Source organism: Carcharodon carcharias, chromosome 20, assembly GCF_017639515.1.
Source record: "Carcharodon carcharias isolate sCarCar2 chromosome 20, sCarCar2.pri, whole genome shotgun sequence".
NCBI lineage: Eukaryota > Metazoa > Chordata > Chondrichthyes > Lamniformes > Lamnidae > Carcharodon > Carcharodon carcharias.
Window position 1 is genome coordinate 34,668,080 of NC_054486.1, and position 23,462 is coordinate 34,691,541.

Below are 23,462 nucleotides of genomic sequence, written 5' to 3' on the forward strand. Positions count from 1 at the left end.
TCTTCCACAATATACAGTGAATATACTTCAAAAGTGCTTTCATTGGCTGTAAAGTGCTTTGGGATGTTACAGGGCAAGGTGCTGTAGAAATACAAGTTTTTTTTACTGTAGACTTTTGTCCGTTAAAATTATTTTCTTTTCATGAAAGATTGTATTGCTATTGTTATAATTTACAGTCAAGAACTCCATAGGGCAAACTGACTTCCAGCAGGAGCTATGGTTGAATGGTTCACAAGTTGGAGAACTACCGTTTCCTTCTAGCATGACATTGGCGAATTTGTCCTTAAATTCAGAAAGAAAAAGGGACGCTTCATTCTACAAATGTGCTGGTTCTAAGCTAATTGTAAAACCGGGTTTCAGTCAGTTCTCATAACTTAGATGAATGTACATACACTACCTCCCCCTCCCCCTTCACAAAATTACTAGTAAAGGCAATGCTTAAAAGGAAAAAAAAACTAGGGTACATTAAAATGAAATATTATGCACAAGCTGGAAATTAGAGAAAAAATAAATCATGTTTGAGCTGTATTTCAATTTGACCAGAATCCGAAAACATTTCAGCCAGGGCCTCAGAGCTCAGGAAGATATCTACTTTGGTAGACATTTCCCAACTTAAATGTTTGCTTAAACTTTCTCTTTTAACTCTGGATTGACATGTGTTTCCTGCCTTTGTTGCCTAGAATGGCTCGATGGCCTGCACCTAAATAATGACATAGAGTGGACAGGGCATCCCACATCTGCTTAAAACTCAGAATATGGTCACACTGTCTGCAGCCCTTCTCATTTTGCATACCTTGCAATCTTTAACATTGATTGTACAAAATGGTAGCACAATTATTTCATTATTCATTGTAGCTGCACATCATGCAAAAGATCATTACAGTAGAACAAAAATGTGATCCAATTTATTTGTACAAGTACCTTCCCTTCTCTTTTACTTTCCTATTAGACATTTTTCCCCATTCCCTTTCTTTCTTCACAATTTCCCATTTCTTTTTCATTTGATAGCTCACACTTTGTCTTTTGATCTTCCCTCAGTTCTCTTAAGTTAATTTTTCTTGCAGTGCTCTTTTCTCAATTGTTGTGGTGCTGCACTTTGCCGACTTTGGTGGGGGAAAAAAAAAGTTTTCACTGAAAATCAGACCTGCAAATCCAAATATCAAAACTGTGCATCTCATTAGCTTTAACTGAGATCTAGATGCCTACTTAACCAACAATTCCTGTCATGCCTGCCCACTCCAGGTAGAGTTTCAAAGCACACTGGCCCAGGCTGGCATCTTTCAAACAACGTAAATAGATTTACAACACTGCAAATGAATCTGTGCCAGAGAAAAATGTTTTCTTTAAAATCTATATTGTTCTTAAGGCCTAAGTTGATTAAGTTAGTCACCTTTTGCTGAAACCAGAGTTCAGTCTGAAGATGTCCACCATCATAACAGCCAAATAACAACTTTTATTTATATTGCACCTTTAGGAGCATAAAGTGTCCCAAGGCATTGCAAAAAGAGCGCTAAGGCAAATGCTTGGTACTGAGCCAAACAAGGGGATATTAGGGCAGATGGCTAAAAGCTTGGTTAAGAACTAGATTTTAAGGAGCGTCTTATTGTAAGAAAGAGACATAGAGACGCAGAGGAAATTCCAGAGCTTAGGTTCTTGGCAGCTGAAGACATGCCAAAAAATGAACGAACAATGAAAATTGGGGATGCTCAAGTGGCTAGAATTGGATGAGAGTGCAGATATCTCAGAAGGTTGTGGGGCTGGAAGAGATTAGAGATAGGAAGGAGCAAAGCCATGGAGGGATTTTAAAACAAGCATAAGAATTTTATAATTGATGCATTGCCTAACTGGAAGCCAATGTAGGTCAGTAAGCACAGGTGCGATAGGTGACTTGGTGCAAGTGAGAACAGGAGCGGCAGAGTTCTTAATAACCTCAAGTTTACAGAGGGCAGAATGTAGGTAGTCAAGTCTACAGCTAACAAAAACATGACGGTTTCAGCAGCAGATGAACTAAAGCAGGGACGGAATATAAACAGAAAATGCTGGAAAAACTCAGCCAGTCTGACAGCATCTGTGGAGAGAGAAACAGAGTTAATGTTTCCTCAAAGCTCTGAAGAAGCTCCCAGGGGCAAACATGACACCAAGTTGCGAACAGTCTAGTTCACACCTCAGGCAGTTGCCAGGGAGAGGGATGGAGTCAGTAGCTATGGAACAGAAGACAATGACTTTCATCTTCCTAATACTTAACTGGAGAAAATTTCTGCTCATCTAATACATGATAAGTAGCCTGGTAATTTAGCAATAGTGGAGGAGTTGAGAAAGATGCTGGTGAGGTAGAGCTGGGTGTCATCAGCATACATGTGAAAACTAAGTGTTTCCAGATGATGTGACTGAGGGTATGTAATGCATGATGCATGTACATGAAAAATAATTGGGGCGGGGGTGGGGGGGCACGCAAGGACAGATACTTGGGGTACACCAGAGAAACAATGCAGGAAGAGAAGGCTTTGCAGGATCACTCTGGCTTTGATTAGAGATAAAAATGGAACCAGGCTAGTGTGGTCTCACCCAGCTGGACAATGGAGGAGATTGTGTGGGAGAGGATAATGTTGTTAGCCATATCAAAGGCTGCAGACAGGTCAAGATGGATGACAAAGGAAGATTTATCTTTGTCACAGTCACATGGATGTCATGAGTGACTTTGATAAGAGCCAAATGATGTGACAGTGGCAGAAACTTGATTGGAAGGATTCAAACAGGAATTATGGGAATGGATTTGGGAGGCGACAACACTTAACAACTTGAGAGGAAAGGGAGATGGGGCAGCAATTTGCAAGGATGGAATGGGTCAAGGGTTTTTTTTGGGGTGGAGTGATGACAGCTATTTTAAAGGCGAGAGGGACAACACCTGAAGAGAGAACTGTTTAAAATATCAACTAACATGGGGACCAGAGGGTAAGTTGGATGGTCAGTAATTTATAGGAATAGGTGTTGGGTCTCAAGGACAAGATTGAAGAGGGCTTAAGGAGAGAAACTAGAGAAAAACGTGAGTTCAGGGCTAGGGCAGGGGGATCTTTAGAGGAAGTTTGGCCTGGTGGGCTAGGGGAAGGGAGGGAAGTGGCAGAGGTAGCTGATCAGATAGTCTCAATTCTAGTGGCAAAGAAGTTGTTACGATTCTGAGGTTGTTATTTTTGGGACTGTCAATTCTGAGGTTGTCATTTTTGAGACTCTCTTTAATTTAAAGGTAAAATGAAGGGGTCATGTGACTTATTCTAAAGTCTGCCTGGCAGCAAGCCTGGGTGGTTTGATTGTTAGAGTTTAAAGCGGGGTCTAAATTGCTTTACTAGAAAGAAGGTGCAAGGTGTTAGGAGACAATGACAGCAGCCTGAGAATCTCCAAATTCCCAAAAATGTGTTGAGAATATCAGTTTGTAAACAGCTGTGTTTTAAACTGACCATTTAGTTCCAAGATGAGAGGGAGTTGGGCTCTCAACAATAGCTAATAAACATTTCTACCTAGATACAAGGTCCATAATTTGCATTGCCATGGTGATGGAAGGGTAGGGAGGAAGCCATTGTGATATTGGGTTACCGGCTTTCCTAAAATATCACTGAATATCAGATGTTATTCTGGGGATGGAGAGGGAGAGGAGCTACAGGCAGCAAAACACTGTGGTTCACCATGCAGGAATGTGTGTAGGAGCTCGTGCTCAGATTGTAAAGACCAAATTTGTGGGAAGTTAAAAAGAGGCCGGAAGATTTGCCTAGCTTTAGCTAGAGGGAGAAGTCTCCAGGAAAACTCGCACCATGAAAAACATTTCTGAAGTTAAAAGTTTCCAGGCTGCGAAAGGAAAAGATCAGAAGTAAACTCTCAGGAACCAAGAATCATTTTGGACTGATTCTGGAAGAATTGAATGTCTACTTAAAGAGCAATGTAACATATACCCGATAGTGGGTTTTTTTTGGCTGTTAAAAATTATTTTCTGTAATTTAAAATTGCCTACAGAAGTTGTTTACAAAAATAGCATTTGGTCAACTGTGCCACTGTTTGTTATAATAAACAGTTTGAGGCTGGGAATTCTGCAGAGAGTAACTTACCTCCTGACTCCCCAAAGCCTGTCCACCATCTACCAGGAACAAGTCAGGAATGTGATGGAATACACTCCACCTGCCTGGATGAGTGCAACTCCAACAACACCCAAGACGACACCATCCAGGACAAAACAGCTCGCTTGTTTGGCATCCCATCCATTAGTTTCAACATTCAAACCCTCCCATCAACGACGCAGTGGCAGTAGTGTGCACCATTTACAAGATACACTCAGAAGCTCAACAAGGCTTCTTCGACACCACCTTCCAAAATCAAGACCTCTACCACCTAGAAGGACAAGGGCAGCATGGGAACACCACCACCTGTAAGTTCCCCTCCAAGCCTCACACCATCATGACTTGGAACTATATCACGTTCCTTCACTGTCGCTGGGTCAAAATCCTGGAACTCCCTTCAAAACAGCACTGTGGGTGCACCTACACCACATGGACTACAGCAGTTCAAGGCAGTGGTTCATCACCACCTTCTCAAGGACAATTAGGGATGGGCAATAAATGCTAGCCTAACCAGCAACGCCCACAGCCCATGAATAAATAAAAAAAATGTTAAAACATGAAACCTTATTGTGTCATCCGTTTAACTATCAACTGGAAATTCGAATTTCTTTTTAGAAGTTATTAGTCTCTGCAGGACTTGCAACAAAGTTCATGAGCTCCTAGCAGCTGTTGTTGGAGGAGAAAGGGGGATGGGTTTAAGACAGTTTATAGTAGAGAAAATAAGTTGTGGGTTATCTTTGCATTCCAGCAGTTTTAGCAAATGAGAGCAGGACCCAGTAGTATAGTAGAGAGAGATCTCGCAGCGAATAGTTAAACCAATTTTCTGCCATAGCCTTTCAACTTGCGTCTCCTGAAGTTAAGGGAACAGAGATGATGGCCATACCAGGGGAAATAGCCAGGGTGATCAAATGTAATAGTTATAGTGGTGGCCATGGCATCAAAGATGGAAGTGCCAGTGCAGTTTAGCATGTTAGTAGCTGTAGAAATACCATGGTAAATGAAGAGCCAAAGCGTAGTCATTGGGATTCTGAAAGTGCAGTTGTAAATGAATTGTGGGATAGTATTTTCTAGGGGCGGACACAGAAGGAAGTAAGGTTGGAATGTGGTTGGAATGTGATACAAGGAAGTAATCAGAAATGATCTTGGCGGTGATCGGTATGATGGGCACAGCGAGACTACGTGAGATGGCAGGGTCAAGGGAGCGGCCATGAATACGGGTCGAGGAATTTACATTGAGAGAGATTTTGGGAGGAAAATAGGACAGTTAACTCAAAAGGAGAGAAAACATAATAAGTCAAAGATAAACACCACTCTGTTAAACAGTTTTGTTACCCTACAGATAGGTTAGCAGAAGCGCAGAATGTATTTCAGCTACTATGTAATACTAGAAATAAGTAACTCCACAAGATTCAAGGATAATATCAGAACCAAAAGATTAGAACTAACAGAAAAGACTAACAGAACAAGCTGGGATTCTTGACTCTTTTCACTGGGAAAGAGAAGACTGAGAAGTGAAGATTTTAAAAATTTCCATTTGTCGTGGGGGGGTGGGGGTGGGATGTTCAATGAGGAATTCGGGTGAAACCTCTTTACCCAGAGAATGGTTAGAATGTGGAACTTGCTACCACAAGCAGTAATTGTGGCAAATGATATCGATACATTTAAGAGGGAGCTAGATAAGTCATGGAGGAGGGATATGCTGACGCAGTTATACAAAATAGGGTGGGAGAATACTCATATGGAGCATACACGCCAGCATAAGGCTGATTGGCCTGCATCCACCATAAATTCTATGTAATAAACCATGCCAAGCCCAGTGTAGTGCAATTATTTTCCCCCCTTTCGGGATTTTAACACAAATAATTAAATATTTTTACCAAGATCTCTTGTTGGTTTGCCACTTAAACTAACAGCACAATGTAATAACAGCAACAATAATTGTATAGAGGTATACTCAGAACTGATCAAGGAGAAGAGCTCCCTATGTGTCAGGAAATGTGTGGTCAGCTGCATTTATAGTAAGACATGGAAAGACAGGTCCATGGAAAATCACATACTATCAGTCATTACCATGGACAAAGGCAATTTACATTGAGGGAGATTTTGGGAGGAAAATAGGGCAGTAAACTCAAAAGGAGAGAAAACATGATAAGTCAGAGATAAACACCACTCTGCCAAATAGAACCACACAAAGTTTCCTGTTCACCTCCCTGCCTTTTTCTCAGGCCACCTTTGGAATTCACTGCTTGTTCACAGTCTCACCGACCTGCACTGTGGATTCATGTTTTACTATCGAGTTATGGGTTTGGGGGAGAGGCATAGCTATAGATTTCTGTACATTGTTAGGCAGTCCCTCGGGATCAAGGATAATTTGCTTCCACTCCAGTTCGATGGGTTCTGAGATGGCTGATTCGCAATCTGCAGACTCTGCCTTGAAGGATCAGGTAGAGAAGTGCTTTGGAGGATTGTACACTCTTGGCTTCAACTCTCTATGTTCCCAAATAAATCTTATTTCACAATAAGCCAGGGTCTCTCCCATGAGTCGATGAGTATGTTTGATCTTTTCAGGGATGCTTCGAAGACATCTCTAAAGGGATTCTGCTGCCTTCCTTGGAGTCTCCTGCTGCAACGAATGACATGCCCTGCCCAGTGGAGATGGTTTTGAGTGATTAGTGCCTTGATGCTGGGCCTATTGGCTTGAGAGAGGATGCTGCTATTGGACCACTTGCCATCGGGTTTGGAGGATCTTGCGACGGCATTGCTGGTCATACTACTCCAGTGCCTGTTATAGGTTGTCCAAGTCTCCAGAGCACATAAGAGCACAGGGATCACTGCTGCCCTGTAAACCATGACCTTAGTCTCAGGTTCGAGATCCTGGTCCTCAAATACTCTCTTCTTCGGTCGAAGGCTGAGCTAGCATATTGGAGACAATGATGAATTTCGTCTATGTCTGCCTTCATCAAGAAGAGGCACCCAAGGTATGGGAAATGGTCCACCATTTCCAAGATCTGACCATTGATCGTAATTAGTTGGGGGGGGGGGGGTGTTGTGGTTGTGCTGTGGAGATTGGTTGGAAGATGACCTTAGGTTTTCCGGTGTTTAATGAAAGGCCCATTTTCTCATTTGCTTTAGAAAAGGAGTTGACAATGACCTGGAGCTCAGTTTCTAAGTGAGCATACACAAAAGCATCATATGCACACTGAAACTATGACCAAGGTTGGAGTCATTTTGGTTTTGGATTGAAGACAGTATAAATTGAGCAGTTTCCCATGATCTCCATGCCTACAGCCAGTTTGCTGGAGGTGAGGTGCAGTATTGCAACAGGAAAGATGGAGAAGAGGGTTGGTGCGATGACAGAGCCTTGTTTAACCTCAGGTCTTTACAGATTGGGGCAGTGGTGATTCCATTGGTCAGAATCATTGTCACATGTCATCATGGAATAGGCAGAGGAAGGTGACAAATTTCTGAGGCCAGGCAATTTGAGGAGGATATTCCACAAGCCTTCATGGTTGACAGAGTCAAAGGCGTCTCCGAGGTTGAAAAAAGCTATGTACCGGGGTTGGTGCTGTTTTTGGATTTGTTGTGCATTGAAGGTCAAATCTGGGGTGTCTCTTGTTGGGAGAAAAAGCACTGTGACTCTGGAAGGAGTTCTTCAGTCACTGGGTTGAGGAGGATCCTGGCAACTATCTTCCCCGTGGTAGACAGCAGGAAGGCTCCCCTGCAGATATTCGTCTTTCTTCTTGAATATAGTCACCATCACAGCGTCCCTGATATCACGTGTCATGCACTCCTCTTCCCAGATGAAGGACATGAGGTTGTGAAGCTGTGCCAGAAGCGCATCTCCATGTTTCAGAATTTCAGCAGGGATTCCACCTGCTCCAGAGATTTCTTTGTTTATCAGTTGTTGAATGGCTTTTTCAACATTGCTCCAGACCAGAGCGGTGGCAAGACTGAGGACAGAATACAAAGGAATGAAGTTGAGGGCATTCATGTTGAAGAGAGTCCCAATTGAGGAGTTCTTCAAAATTTTCTTTCCAGTGAGCACTGACTCCTTCCCTGTCCTTTATGAGCTCCCTCCATGCTTGTTTCTCAGTGGGAAGGGCCCTCAAATGCTTGGACCATAGATAGTCTTGAAAGCGCTGAAGAAACTGCACACATCGTTGGTGTCTGCGAGTTGTTGGATCTCCTGCACTCTTTCTACCCACCATTTGTTCCTTATGTTGCAGATTTTATGCTGTACTGCTGCCTTCAGATGCCTGTAGGACAGCTGCTTTTCTCTTGAGGCATGGCAAAGTTTCCAGTCGGCGAAAGTTTTGCACTTATGCTCGTTTAGGTCCTGTATCTCTTGGTTGTTTTCATCAAACCATCAAAACAGTCACGATTTTCCCTAGTAAAGGGGCCAAGGACCTCTTTGCTGGTGCTAGTTATGGTGGACTCTAGGATCAACCATGCACTATGACACATTGTAGCTCCTGGTGACTGGAGATTGAGAGGTTGCCAGTGAGGTGCTGACTGAGAACGGCTGTTTTGGTGGGATCTTTGAGGGCTTCATTATATCATATTACATGGCCCTCATATCTACAACATCATGGTAGTTGATGTTCACAGATGACAAGCATAAAATAGGAACTCATTAAGCATTCAACAAGGTGTGGGCTAATTACAAAAGACAGTAAACATCACAAGATCCAGTGGAAAAGTATTTTGATTCCAAATTATTCATAATTGTGTATTATACATAAGGGTGCATTGTATGAGATTGATTTACTATTATGACACTTCAATGGGTTTAAAAACTAATTGTTTTGGTCAAAGCCTTATTTTCACAATAACAGCACTCCAAATTCTTTAGGAATTCAAAATGAAAATGCTCTCCCTTTAAAAGAGACTCATCGCAGCTTTTCTACACATGCCAACAGGAAGTTCCACCTCTCCCCATTAAAAATTGGTTTAGCTCCTAGATATATCACAACTAGTTAGGATTTGACTCCCATTCAGCAGAATGGGAATAGAATGCAGCTCATTATTGTGGTGCGTACTTCCTACTCACTCTCTTACATAATCAGAGACAGACAATATCATTTCTGCAGCTATCAGGCAGTTGAAACCCTGCGATCGCTCTAGAAATCGCTCTAGAGGCAAGTTAGTTGTAGAAAAACAATGTCATTTTCTTCCTTTTTCTTTCATGTATGAGAGAAAATGAGAAAGACGGTTTGAGATATATATCAAGACACACATGAGAAAAATAACGCAATCAGAGATAAATAATTCACACTGAACCAAAGGAAGGGATGTGAACAAAAGCTTGGCCAGGGTGGACTTACAAAAGTTGAAAAATGAAGAGTAAAACTAGAGACTCAGCTACTTTGTGAGTGACAGAGGAAGAGAGAGAGAGAGAGAATTCAAGGAGAAGATAAAAACTGAAGAAAGAACACAAGGGGAGACAGGGAGAAGCGACTACAGATGTAGATATAGTTCTACAAAATGTACAAAGTACAGTTTAAAGTTTATTTTTAAAAATGCATTTAGCTAATGGCAATGCAACAGGAGATTAGTTCATTTTAAAAAGTGTTCCTTCAATTCCTTTACTGTGCTGAATTAGCTGATCTCAGCTTTAGTGGAAATAAGTGTGATTCTGGGTTAAGGAAGGATTTACCTGATCTGAACATCAGTGCTAACTGTCATCCAGAGACCTGTTTAAAAATGCACTCGGGTGAGGAAGAGGGGACTCACTGTGAAGGTTTCCCTGGTCTCAGTGCCTTTTTGACATGCACAATCTTGTCGCATCAAAACTTTTTCAACAGCATAAAACCCATCACATCCCTACCTCTCTTCAGTTCTGAAGAAGTCATACGGACTTGAAACTTTAACTCTGTTTCTCTCTCCACGGATGCTGCAGACAGTACTGAATTTTCCAGCACTGTTTCTTTTTCAGATCTCCAGCATTGCAATATTTTGCTTTTATTTCCACTTACCAATCTTCCTCATCCCTGGTATCATCCTGGTAAACCTCTTCTGCATTCTTATCAAGGCCTTGAAATCCTACTTAAACTGTAGTGCTCCGAAATGTACACAGTACTTACTCCAGCTGAAGCTTAATCAATAATTTAAAGGCTTGATCTTGTATTCAATGACCCTATTTGCAAAGCCAAGTGTCTGTAGTTTTCTTAACCTAACAACCTTCCTAAGCTTGCTTTGCCACCTTCAAAGATTCGTAAATATGCAGCACCCCCCTCCCTAAAGCAGGTGCCTCTGTTCTTGCACCCCCTCAAAACAGTGCCACATAGATTACACTGACTTGTCATGTTGTTTCTCCCAAAGTGCATCACTTCACACATTAAAACTGCAATAAATCTAACGTCCATGTGTCTGCCATTTCATCAGTTTGTCTGTGTCCTCCTAAAATCTGTTAGAGAGTACCCAAATCCAGCAATCTCAGGACTAAGTCCGTGACAGATTTCAGAAAAAAAAAGTTGGAAGCCCTTAATTCAGTGAAGATGATCTCTCTTCTCTCTGGATTGGGTGGGGTTAAGGATCACTAACCCACTCAGAGCATGGGAAAAAATGTCTTGTTTTCGAACACCGCTGGTTTTGGGTGGCCAGATTTGAAGTACTCTACCTATACTATCTTAGTCATTATTTATTATGTTGCCAAGATTTGTACAAGCTTCAAACTTCAAAGTTGTACTGCCTATACCAAAGTCGTTTGTGTACAAAAAGATAGTCTACCCCAAAGAGTTGTGGATGCTACATTAGTGAATGTATTTAAGCCTGAAATAAGCAGATTCTTGATCGCTAGGTAAATCAAGGGATATGGAGAGTGGGCAAGAAAGTGGAACTAAGGCAGAAGATCACATTGAATGACACAGCAGGCTTAAGGGGGCCGTATGGTCTACTCCTGTACCTATTTTTTACATTATCGCATTGACTACTTCTCTACAGTCAGAAAAACATCCATTCAGCACGACTCTCTGCCTTTTATCCCTTAGCCAATTTCATACCCAAGTTACAACTGTCTAATGTCTTGTGCCTCTATTTTCCAAACAAGTCTGTTACGTGGCACTTTATCAGATATCTTTTGTAAGTCCATAGATACCAGGATTGTCCAACCTTTTCATGTGGTGGGGCCACATTTCAAGCTTTTTCTCACGCAAGGGGCTGATGAGCAAATTTTGACAGGGTAAGGTTTAGCACAACATTAAACATGAATTTAAAAAAAAAATCAATGTCAAAGCAATAAACTGACAATTTTTAAAAATTTATAAAAATCACCAAAAAGTGCCAAGCAGCTGAGTTGACTAATAAAACCTTTTTTGCCTTTTTGCTTAAGCAGAGCTAGAGAGACAGACTAGACCTCCCCCAAGTCTTGGTCACCAGGGAAGGGGTGGGGACCGGGGCTGAGCTAAAGAGTTGGGTTTAACTAACATTGACATTGCATTTGCCTCTGGTGACACACACTGTGATGGCCTTGGATGAATTCATATAAAAGTGGAGGCTGGAAGTTGATTACCTATCAGCCTGGTTTTTCCTCCTCTCCTGGCCTGCTTTATGGATAGGTTTTTCGGAAGGAGGAAGGAGAGGACAGGGTGTGCGCGTGTCCGGCTCACTCCCAGTTTCAGGATTCTTGCTTGCACCCAGACTTACTCGCTTGCCGCCTGAGCCCGCAAAGTTTGAACATCTTACCGCCAAGGTATTCAGAACACTGTGAAGGGACACAATTCCTCACTGCATCCTGTCTGGGGCTCCAGTTACCCAAGGCGGGTGCTGTTGCTGCAATTCTGCTGTTTCTCATGGCCTCCCTGGGCCACTTTGCCATTTTGAGCCTTGTGCTCCGTTAGGGACTGGAGCCTGGACGGGAGGATGACATTGATCGCACTGATAAAACAAAGAGAAGCCATTTATCCTCCCAATGCTCACTGCTCCTCCAGTCAGACTGTTTCTCTCCCAGATTTTCTGCTGATTGGCTCATTAGCCTGTCAGCAGCAAACACAGGAGAGAACCAGCCCAAGATTGGAGGCGCAGCTCCTTGCAGAATCTTTCGATGAACTTACCCATAGTTCTAACAGTGGCTCCGTGGACCAGATACAGAGGCTTTGGGGCCAAGCTGTGGCCAGTGGGTCATAGGTTGGACAAGCTTGATATATATAATATCTACTTTACCAACTATCTCTGTTACTTCAAAAAATTTTGGATAGAGAGATTCCTTTACACAGGGTGTTGTTGGGAGCATGGGATACTTTGTACCAGGGGGTGATTGAGGCAGAAACCAGTGCATCTTTTAAGAGAACACTGGGTAATGCTTGAATCAGAGTAAGATTGGGGAGATGGTGGTGTACTGGTAATGTTACTAGGCTAGTAATTCTGAGGCCCAGGCTAATGTTATGGGAACAAAACCAAAATTAAAATAGCTGGAAAAACTTAGCAGGTCTGACAGCATCTGCAGAGAGGAACACAGTTGACATTTTGAGTCCGTATGACTCTTCATCAGAACTAAGGAAATAGAGAAATTAGGTGAAATATAAGCTGGTAGAAGGGGTGTTACAGGTAGAGCTGGATAGAGGGCCAGTGATAGGTGGAGGCAAAGAAGAGATTGCCAAAGATGTCATAGACAAAAGGACAAAGGGGTGTTGACGGTGGTGATATTATCTAAGGAATATGCTAATGGGGACATTAAGGGTAGCGAGCAGGACAAGCAAGGGCAGATGGCCCTAGTGGGGTGGGATGGGGGAGGAGAGATCAAAATGGGCTAAAAGGTGGACATAAAACAATGGATCAAAATAAATTTTAAAATAGGTGGGAAAAGAAAAATATATATTTTTTAAATTATAAATTATTGAAAAAAGGGGGATCAGAAAGGGGTGAAGATGAAGGAGAGAGTTCATGATCTGAAGTTGTTGAACTCAATATTAAGTCCGGAAGGCTTTAAAGTGCCTAGTCGGAAGATGAGGTGCTGTTCCTCTAGTTTGCATTGAGCTTCACTGGAACATGGCAGCAGGCCAAGGATGGACATGTGGGCATAAAATCGGGGTGGTGTGTTGAAATGGCAAGCGAAAGGGATGTCTGGGTCATGCTCGCAGACAGACTGAAGGTGTTCCGCAAAGCGGTCACCCAGCCTGTGCATTGGGAACAGCAAATGCAGTAGACTAAATTGAGGGAAGTGCTGCTTCACTTGAAAGGAGTGTTTGGGCCCTTGGACGGTGAGGAGGGGGGAAGTAAAGGGGCAGGTGTTGCACCTTCTGTGATTGCATGGGAAGGTGCCGGGGGAGGGGGTTGAGGTGTAGGTGGTGATGGAGGAGTGGACCAGGGTGTCTCAGAGGGAACGATCCCTGTGGAAAGCTGCCGGGGGTGGGGTGAAGGGAAGATGTGTTTGGTGGTGGCATCATGCTGGGTTGCCGGAAATGGCGGAGGATGATCCCTTGAATGCGGAGGCTGGTGGGGTGATAAGTGAGGACAAGGTTCTGGGAGGGAGAGGAAGGTGTGAGGCCGGATGCATGGTAACTGGGCCGGACACGGTTGAGGGCCCTGTCAGCCACTGTGAGTGGAAAACCTTGGTTAAGGAAGAAGGAAGACATGTCAGAGGAACTGTTTTGGAAAGTGGCATCATCAGAACAAATGCGACGGAGGCAAAGGAACTGAGAGAATGGGATGGAGTCCTTACAGGAAGCGTGGTGTGAGGAGCTGTAGTCAAGGTAGCTGTGGGAGTCAGTAGGCTTATAATGAATATTGGTGGACAGTCTATCACCAGAAATTGAGACTGAGAGGTCAAGGAAGGGAAGTGTCAGTGGTGGACCATGTGAAAATGATGGAGGGGTGGAAATTGGAAGCAAAATTAATAAATTTTTCCAGATCCAGACGAGAGCATGAAATGGCATCGAAGCAGTCATCGATGTACCGGAGAAAGAGTTGTGGGAGGGGGCCGGAGTAGGACTGGAACAAGGAATGTTCCACATAGCTCACCAAGAGACAGGCATAACTGGGGCCCATGCAGTTACCCATAGCCACACCTTTTAATTGGAGGAAGTGAGACTTATCTCCACACTTATAACCCATTTCAATCCCTTCCCCCCACTCGGGCCATCTGCCACTTGTTTGTCCTGCTTGCTACCCTTAATGTTCCCATTAGCACATTCCTTAGATAATATCACCACCGTCAACACCCCTTTGTCCTTTTGTCTATGACATCTTTGGCAATCTCTTCTTTGCCTCCACCTATCACTGGCCCTCTCTCCAGCTCCACCTGTTCCACCTGCCTCTACCAACTTATATTTCACCTAATTTCTCTATTTCCTTAGTTCTGATGAAGGGTCATATGGACTCGAAACATTAACTGTGTTCCTCTCCGCAGATGCTGTCAGACCTGCTGAGGTTTTCCAGCTATTTTTATTTTTGTTTCAGATTTTCAGCATCCGCAGTATTTTGTTTTTATCTTAATGTTATGGGGACATGGGCTCAAATCCCAGCATGGCAGCTGGTGGAATTTAAATTCAATTAATAAATCTGGAATATAAAGCTAGTCTCACCTGATAGATTGCTGTAAAAGCCTATTTGGTTCACTAATGTCCTTTAAGGAAGGAAATCTGCCATCCTTACGTGGTCTGGCCTACATGTGACTCCAGACCCACAGAAATGTAGTTGACTCTTAACTACCCTCTGAAACAACCTAGCAAGCCACACAGTTCAAGGGCAATTAGGGATGGGCGACAAATGCTGGCCCTGCCAGTGATGCCCACATCCCATGAAAGAATAAAGCAAAAAAATAGGGTGTATGACAGAGAGGTAGAGTTGTTTTGCATGTTGGTGTTTAGCAGTGTTAATGTGAATATGGCGGTGCAATGAGCAATAGATTGCATTATTTGTCTCGCTAGGCAACTAAACTTTTCTACTTCACAACATTAAATAACCTCTACTTGCTCCAAAAAATATAGCAATGTTAATGATGTAGCCAGCTCTCTGAATGCCCTTTCAAGCCAACCAAAAAATTGTTTCATACATAGATAAAATCACTCGAAGAACATTGTGTAAAATAATGACATGGGAAGCTCTTTACCAATTATTGTGATCAAAACATTATATCTGACAATGTAAATCCTTTTGGGCCAACACAACAAAGCAATGATGTTGCAAAGCATTGACACTTGCAGCTGTCAATACAGCATCTGAAATTCACCAAATATTTAATATGTCGACCAAGAACAGGCAATTTTCAACTGATTCTGATTTGCAGGGCCTGAAGAAACAATGACGTTCATTGTTAACATGGCCTTCAAAGTGATTGAAGGCTTTGGTGCATGCTACCTGGCCCACTTCCCTTATGGTGAAAATGTTGGACACAACCCAGCTATCAAAAAAATGGATTGCCCTTCACCCAGGCAAAGGTCAATCCAGAGCCTGATACTGATATTTTTAAGAACGTCTATTTGCTGTTTTAATTTTTTTTTTTAAAGTCTCAAAGGTTAAGTAGGTCTTCTCTTTGTTAATTTTTTTTTATAAGTAATACATTGTAAAAATTCAAACATCTCCAAAAAAAAGCTGTCACTGTTTTTCTTATAGGTGCTAACCGACAATGGGACACAGATGCTAGGACTACACCCAAATGGTGAGTGCCAGCACACTATTTGACTACACAGGGCATCACAGCTAAATCATAATATCCATACTTTGAAGCACATCTCACTGGATCAACAATGCAGCCTCCTTCAGGGCGCTACAAACATTAACACAGCTATGCCAATGCTTTATTATATATAAAACGTTAGTAAGGTGCAGCACAAAAAGGATAGTAATCTAAACAAAAAAAGAGGTTCAGATGAAGCACAAATGCGAATAAACATAATTTAAATAAAACATCTAGGTTCCTATTTTCTGACGTCAGATACAGATGTATCTGACTTTCAAACTCTAGGCCAAGATTGAAAAGATACTGACTCAAATGCTTAGTGACACTTCTGCAGATACCATTGCTCATGCAGATATATGGAGGTGTTTTGTTAAAAATTACTGAGTACATTTTGAGTTGGGAGGACGAAGTTACGATTCTTCTTAAACTGACACCTCAAAACACAAACTGCCATCAGATTGCGATTAAGGAACAAATTGTGCCTTTTTGCTCGTGAAAACTATTGGGTTCCTTCTGCAGCAGCTCGTTAAAATTTAAGAGAAAGTCCAACCAAGTTTCTGACACAATTTAGTGATCGATTTACGAGGCTCAGCCTTGCGTATAGAGGAGTTACAGGTGAAATAAAAACTGCCACGAAACACTAGTTTTAAAAACAGCTAAACTCCACCTTTGTTAACTGCATTTTATTCTGGAATCCGGGTGAATAATGTTTCCAAGAAAGAGAGATAGTCAACCAATGTTTATAAAGTTCATCATTTTTGAAAAGAAAAAGGATGGAAAGCCATCCTTCATACAGTGGAAAGATCTGTCGCTGGGGCGGTGGGGGTTGGTTGTAAAGGTGGAGTTAAATGTCAGTAAATGGTGAACTGCCGGCTAGTTGCAGTGAGGAGGGCAACCTGCTTACCTCGGAAAAGTTGAACGCCAAAGGGATGGTACCTGCCACGTAACAGCCGATCAGCATGGCCAGGGAGAGCAGGCTGATGGTGCTGAGATCGTCCATTCTGCCGCCGGAGGGGGGCTGCAAGGAGGGGGTGAGAATGGGGAAGGACTAAGTGGTTGGGGGGTGAGGAAGGGGGGTAGGGGAGGTGAAATGGGGAGGGGGGGGGTTGGAAGCTGAGGGACTTGGGGGAGGGAAGGGGTTTGGCGGGGAGAAGGGGGAGTAGGGGTTGTGGGGTGGGGGTGGAGGGGTTGTGGGGTGGGGGTGGAGGGGATGGAGGGGTTGTTGGGTGGGGGAGGGAGAGGGGAGGTGGTTCGAAGTTGGGGAACAGGGCACTTGGCTAACCGCCGACAACAAAAGTCCGCTGCTGGCAGCAATCCGAGGCTGAATTTCAACGATGGATTACCCGAACCCCCTTTTAATCTTTTGATGAATCAAGCTCCATCTTCATTTGGCCAGAAAGAGAGAGAGAAAAAGCCCCAGTTAGATCCCCGCCCGGAGAGGCCGCTCGGCCCATAGCAGCCACCGACCCAATAATCAACTTCCGGTACTCCGTCACATCCGGGTCAAAGGGCCAAACAACAACACAACTGAACACCGCGTAATCTTACTTTGAATCAAATAAAATTACAATTCGATGCTTTTCCTGAAATAATATCCTTCTGGTTTACTTCGCTAAGTAATTACATGGACATTTATTAACATATTAAATCACTCTTTTTTGCCCCTCACAAATATGGGGACCGCTTCAAGCATTTAGAGAAGGATGTGTGCTCCTCTGCGAAACATCACATTTAAAGTCTTGGGTCACGAATAATAACCGATTCAACTTAGTGCGATGACACTTGAAGACTACTACTGTGAGCTGGAATGTCTAGTTAAGAGATAGTGCGTTTAAATGCCCCGCACAAAGATGGCGGTGGGGGGCGGAGTAAGTGTTGGCAGCGCGCTTCAATCCAGTGATTCTGAAGTGCCTCAAAGGATCATCATGGTGAGAGGCTTGAAGGAGACAATTCGAGAGACTGATAAAGTCTGGGACTGGCTCATTTTAATTTGGAGATTATATATAGTTCATACATATTGTATATTATTTGGAAGAGAAAAGGATAAGTTACTGGGGTGGATGTGGCTGAGCAATGCTGTCTCTGGCCTATAGGCTCAGTCCGGCATCTTCAGAACTCAACTCGTGCAGAAGTTGTCAGTCAACAATAGGGGAGTACTGTATTTAAAAGTAGGACTTATGCTTTTTAAGACAAACTATAAATGCACTGGATAGAGTTTGTTATTCTGAGTGAGAGTTTTGAATGACGTTAGTTAGGTACAAAATTCACAGCAAATTGCCAACAAAAATAACAAGAATTATTGCATTTTATATATTAATGCATTGATTTGTTCATAGGTAAAACAAATTAATTTTTTATAATAGTTAAAAATTGCTTGGTGAGTTCATTGGAAATGGCTTTTTGTTCAATTAGCCAGTTGTCTTTTAACAGGCAGTATGCATTTGTAAATTTTCCATTTAAAAAAAAATGATGTGAAACCTTGAGGTATAGGTTGGTTCTAAGAAACTGGAAGAAAAGCTACATTTTTTTTGAGGTAATACAAGCAGTGTGGAACTAGGCCTAAGCTCCCTGAAATGTATATTTATCAGAAGTGAGTGCTATGCCTGGTAACAAAAGATATGCCTAATTGCAAATCTGTTCGAAAAAAAATAAGGTGAATCTATTTGGAGAAGCTGCATTGAATTTCTAAAGCAAAATAAATAACCCATCATCAACAACATTTTGCATTGATATGGCATATTTAATGTGGTTAAAAATCATCCCAAGAAGCTTCATGGGAAAGTTATCAGGGAAAAAAATTGATACTGAGACACATGAAGAAACATTAGGATAGGTGAAAGAGGTAGGTTTTAAGGAACAACACAAAAGGGGAAAGAAGTTTAGGAAGGGTATTCCAGAATTTGAGGCCGAAGCAGTGAAAAGCATGGATGCCAATGGTAGATTGATGAAATTTGGGCATAGGCAAGAGGTCATTGTTGGAGGAGCATCAAAAACTCAGAGGATATTGCTGGAGGATATAGGGATAATGTGTGTCAAGTTCAATGAGTGAGAGTTTATAGGGCTGAGAACTACTTTACCATAAGTTACTGGCTAGCAGTGACGAATGACATGGGGAAATCAGGGAAGACTGTGCAAATGAAAATTTAAACCATTTTTGATGTAATTCAGCAGCAGTGAGAACACATTGTGTACATTTACTATAATCCATCTATAGTGCTGGTGTTAATTTGTATACATTGTTTTTATGTTGCAGGCAGTAAACGTGCAGGTGATTGTGCTATTGATGCTTCCAAATTGACAGAAATTAGCACGGAACTATCGCATGCATCTAGGAACCCATCCTTAAAGTGCAGGAAATCCTGGAAAGTTCCCTAATGCTGAAAATAAATACAGAACAAGCTGCCACAAAATGCATAATCCCTAAACATTGGGATTTTTATTACCTGAAACTACTTCAACCTTAAGATCATAATTTTGTTATATTAGTGTTAAAATGTATTACTAAAATGCATTGTAGTATTAAGCCAGTTTCTTTCCATCTCCTTTTTGTGTGAAGATATACAGATAGAGCCTAGTTAAGGTGACAAATGTCCTTGTGCTCCCATGCTGTTAATCATGCTGCTTACTGTCTAGATGCTTTGCAAGCTGGTTATGATGATCCTTTGAAATAGTTGGAGTTATTCACAGTTTGTTTATCCTAAATAAATTTAGGATAGCACATTTGTGCATTTTTGGATGTGTTGCCTTATTCCAATTGTGGTAAGATTCCAGTTCTTATGAAATACTGTAGGACTACAGCAAAGCTATTTGTTTTTTTTATTTCAAACAGGTCCCTGGATGAGTTGTTTTTATCTAAATGAGTTCATAACACAAACTTCTCTCTTGTGCTTTCCAATCAAAAATGAACTAACCCTTAGAAATTTATAATATAGTTAAACTGAGTCAGCACAGTTTTAAGAAAGGGAAATTGTTTTTGACAAATCAGTTGAGTTTTTTTGAAGTTGTAGCTGCAAGATTATGGTTCATGGGATTGGGGGATAATATATTAGAAGGATCGATTAACAGACAGATTAATAAATAAGTGATTTTCAGGTTAGTGGCTTGAAACTAATGGATTGCCACAAGGATCGGTGCTTGGATCTCAGCTATTTGCAATCTATTAGATGAAGGGACCGAGCGTATTATATCCAAATTGTTGATAATACCAAGCTAGGTGGAAAAGAAAACTGAAGAGCTGCAAACGGATATAATAAAAGCAATAACAATATCTCATCTTCCGATTAGTCACTGTACAGCCTTCTGGACTTAACATTAAGTTCAACAATTTCAGATCATGAACTCTGTCCTCCATTTTGATTTATTTTCTACCTCCCCCCACCAAAGTGCCAGTCTGTATCTCATTCTCATATTTTGCTTTCAGAAAATGCTGATTCTTGTTCTGCTATCTTACTTACAGAGAGAGTTGACCTATATGCTGCCATTAACATCTGCTTTAGTCTTTAATAATATTATTACTGCTCCCTTTGTCTGGTGTCCATGACATATTTGTCATTTAATATTTCCTGATCTCCAGCCTAACGCTGACCTATTTTGCTCCACCGCCACCCCCTACCCTTTTCAACAGCATAAAACCCATCACTTTTCTACCTCTCTTCAGCTCTGAAGACATTCATACAGACTCATAATGTTAATTGTGTTTATCTCTCCACAGACGCTGTCAGACCTGCTGAGTTTTTCAAGCATTTTTCTATTTTTATTGCAAACGGATATAGACAGGTTGTCAGTGGGCAAAGACATGACAGATGGGATATAATGTGGGGAAATATAAAATTATCCACCTGGTACAAATAATAGAACAGCCAAATATTTTTCAGAAGTGAGAAACTAATAAATGTTGCTATTCAGAGAGATTTACGTGTTCTTGTACACAAATAACAGTAAGTTAGCATACAGGTATATGGTAACCAATTAGCAAGGTAAATGAAATATTAGCCTTTATTGCAAGGGGTTTGCTATATGAGAGCAAGGCAGTCTTGTTGCAATTGTACAGGGCTTTGCTGAGACCACACCCAGAGTACTGGGTACTGTTTTGATCTCTGTACTTAAAAAAGGATATACTTGCCTTAGAGAGGGTGAGACAAAAGTTCACTGGATTGATTCATGGGGTGAGAGGGCTATCCAATGAGGAGAGATTGAGTAGAATGGGCCTTTCTCTGAAGTTTGGAAGGATGAGAACCGATTTAATTGAACCATATATAAATGCTGGAGAGCTTGACAGGGTAGATGCTGAGAGGCTGTTTCTCCAGCTGGAGAATCTAGAATCAGAGGTAATACTCTTGAGGATAAGTCCATTTAGGATAGCGATGAGAAATTTCTTCATTCAAAATGTTGTGAATCTTTGGAATTCTCTATCTGAGAGCTGTAGATTCTCAGTCATTGAATGTATTCAGGACTGAGGTTGATAGATTTTTTTTGACATTAAGGGAATCAATGAGAATATGGTGGGAATGTGAAGTTAATATAGAAGATCAGCCATGATCTTACTGAATGGTAGAGCAGGCTCGGTGGGCCATTTGGCCTACTGCTCCTATTATGTTTTTCTTTGTCTCTGATTCTTTCCAAAAATTCTTTCCCAAGCACAGGTTTGTGCACTGCACCCCCTCCAAGGCTGCGACAGCCTTTTGACTGAGGCTGTGTAAAATTTCCACCTAAACTAATGGATTTTATTTTCTTTCTTTGTATCATTTTGGCCCAAATCTTCTGAATTGGTTCGGAACCCCTGTTTCCGACCCTGATCAGACAAAAAATACCTACTTAATTTCCTCGGATTTTTCTGGCAAATCTTCAGATGGGAGGATCCTTCCAAACTTACTTAGCGCAGGAAATATTGGAGACATCAGCAAAGGGAATCTGTGCAAAAACCACACCCCTTTTTATGGCACTAGCAGCCGTATTATAAGTAAAGAATTTAAATGGCCCAAAACCTCTCTGAAAAGCTGTGGAGAGAAGGTAAGGAGGTAGGGTGGGTGAATTAAGGGGGTAGGCTGGCAGTTGGCTGAGGTGGTGAGGTCAGGTTACGTTGAGTCGTGGTGGGGGAGGGGTCGGGTGGTGGGGATTAGCCGGATCAGGTCGGGGTGACTTGGTGGTGGGGAGGTGGATGTGGTGGACAGTCGGTTGTACTAGGATTTTGTTGTCTAACATTTTCTTGACTGATTATTCAAGGAAGTAAGTTGGAACTGTCCAAAGTCTTTCACTCTAACTCAGAGGTGGAGACTTTTTCGGTGGATCCTGGAGAGCAGGGGAATTGCCCATCGGAAGTTCAAACCTTCCGGGGAATTCCCACAGAATCAGTGTGTTGTAACTTTTGAAGGGTCCCTTAGTGCACCCTGGGGAGGTATGTCCAGTCTCCAATGATCTGGAGATCGGTAGATCCAGACCTTCCTTTATGGCCAGCATTTGCTCTTCGATGATTTAATTTATGACCTGAGGCTGCAGAGCTCATCCTCACCTATTTCTTCTGTTTCTCTTACTGCTGTTCTCTTTTTGAGGCTTTCTATCGTTGAAGCATTGTTTGTAGGACCCCTACCTGGATTAAATCTGTTGTTTGTGTTTCCAGCTCTGCTGAGAGCTTGCTAGTATTGATCCACCCATAAATCAATGAATTCAATAAGGATTTAAAAGAAAATGTTTTACCCAGACAGTAGTTGCCACTACAGGAAATGATTAAGGAGAATGGCGTCAGCATGTTTTAAGAGAAAGTTCAAAACAGTTGGAGGAGAAGGATGTGCTGGTAGGGTGGGAAAAGGTCCGTATGAAGCATAATGGAATAGACCAGGCAGTTGGGACTGAATAACCTGTTCCTGTACTTAAAGACTGTTATAATGTATGTAAACTGTTAAGCAGAAGTTAGTATTTGAGCAACAAAATAGAAATGGTTTGTGAACCAGCTTGTTCCAAGGCTCTTGCTTGATGCTCAGTCTGTGCTTTTAATTTTCATGCTCAGCGGACTAAAGCTTAGATTGCTAGCAAGCTCCAGAAAATTTTGTGCTATGAGTCAAATATTGCCACAATGCTGCCCAGTTTTAATATGCTAATATTTCAAAAGAATGTAAAGAACTTAAGAAAAACAGAAAATGCTGGAAAAACTCAGTAGGTCTGGCAGCAGTGGAGAGAGAAACAGTTACATTTAGAGCCTAATATGACTCTTCTTCAAAATCAAATACGTCATATTGGACTTGAAATCTAACTCCGAGTTAAATTTCAAATTTCAAGTCCAATATGACGTATTTGGTTTTGAAGAAGAGTCATATTGGGCTCTAAATGTAACTGTTTCTCTCTCCAGAGCTGCCAGACCTACTGAGTTTTTCCAGCATTTTCTGTTTTTATTTTCAGATTTCTAGCTTCTGCAGTATTTTGCCTTAATATCTGTCTTAGTTCCTATCAGATTTCCTCTTCCCTATTCTTAACTGTTTTTAATTTATTTCCATTTTACATAAGAGCACTTACATTGCAATGTTATTTTAGACAAAGTCTATGTGCGCCCTAGTTTAACAGATCACGTACAACACCTTAACTAATTTCTGGTCACTTGAATGCTTAATGGGTTCAGAGGATTAATTATATAAATACTGCAGATTGACACTGGATTTTCAACACATCTTTACATAACTCTCACTTGGGAAAGAGAAATTTTTCATTTCTTGCAATATATTTGTATTTGAAGGCATGGTTTTAGCTTGTCC

At 41.7% G+C, this 23,462-nt stretch overlaps 2 protein-coding genes across 2 annotated transcripts in view; one reads left to right on the forward strand and one right to left on the reverse strand.

Annotated features, from left to right (window-relative positions):
• The window catches only part of slc39a9 (solute carrier family 39 member 9), a 51,882-nt gene extending 35,087 nt beyond the window's left edge, over nucleotides 1-16,795 (reverse strand). The window contains exon 1 of the mRNA XM_041214634.1: nucleotides 16,625-16,795. Coding sequence (XP_041070568.1) covers nucleotides 16,625-16,720 — 96 coding nt within the window. The 5' untranslated portion in view covers nucleotides 16,721-16,795. The remainder of the gene's footprint in view (nucleotides 1-16,624) is intronic.
• Nucleotides 16,796-17,457: 662 nt separating this feature from the next.
• The window catches only part of LOC121292208 (enhancer of rudimentary homolog), a 49,367-nt gene continuing 43,362 nt past the window's right edge, over nucleotides 17,458-23,462 (forward strand). Inside the window, exons 1-2 of the mRNA XM_041213892.1 lie at nucleotides 17,458-17,648; nucleotides 18,974-18,988. Coding sequence (XP_041069826.1) covers nucleotides 17,556-17,648; nucleotides 18,974-18,988 — 108 coding nt within the window. The 5' untranslated portion in view covers nucleotides 17,458-17,555. The remainder of the gene's footprint in view (nucleotides 17,649-18,973; nucleotides 18,989-23,462) is intronic.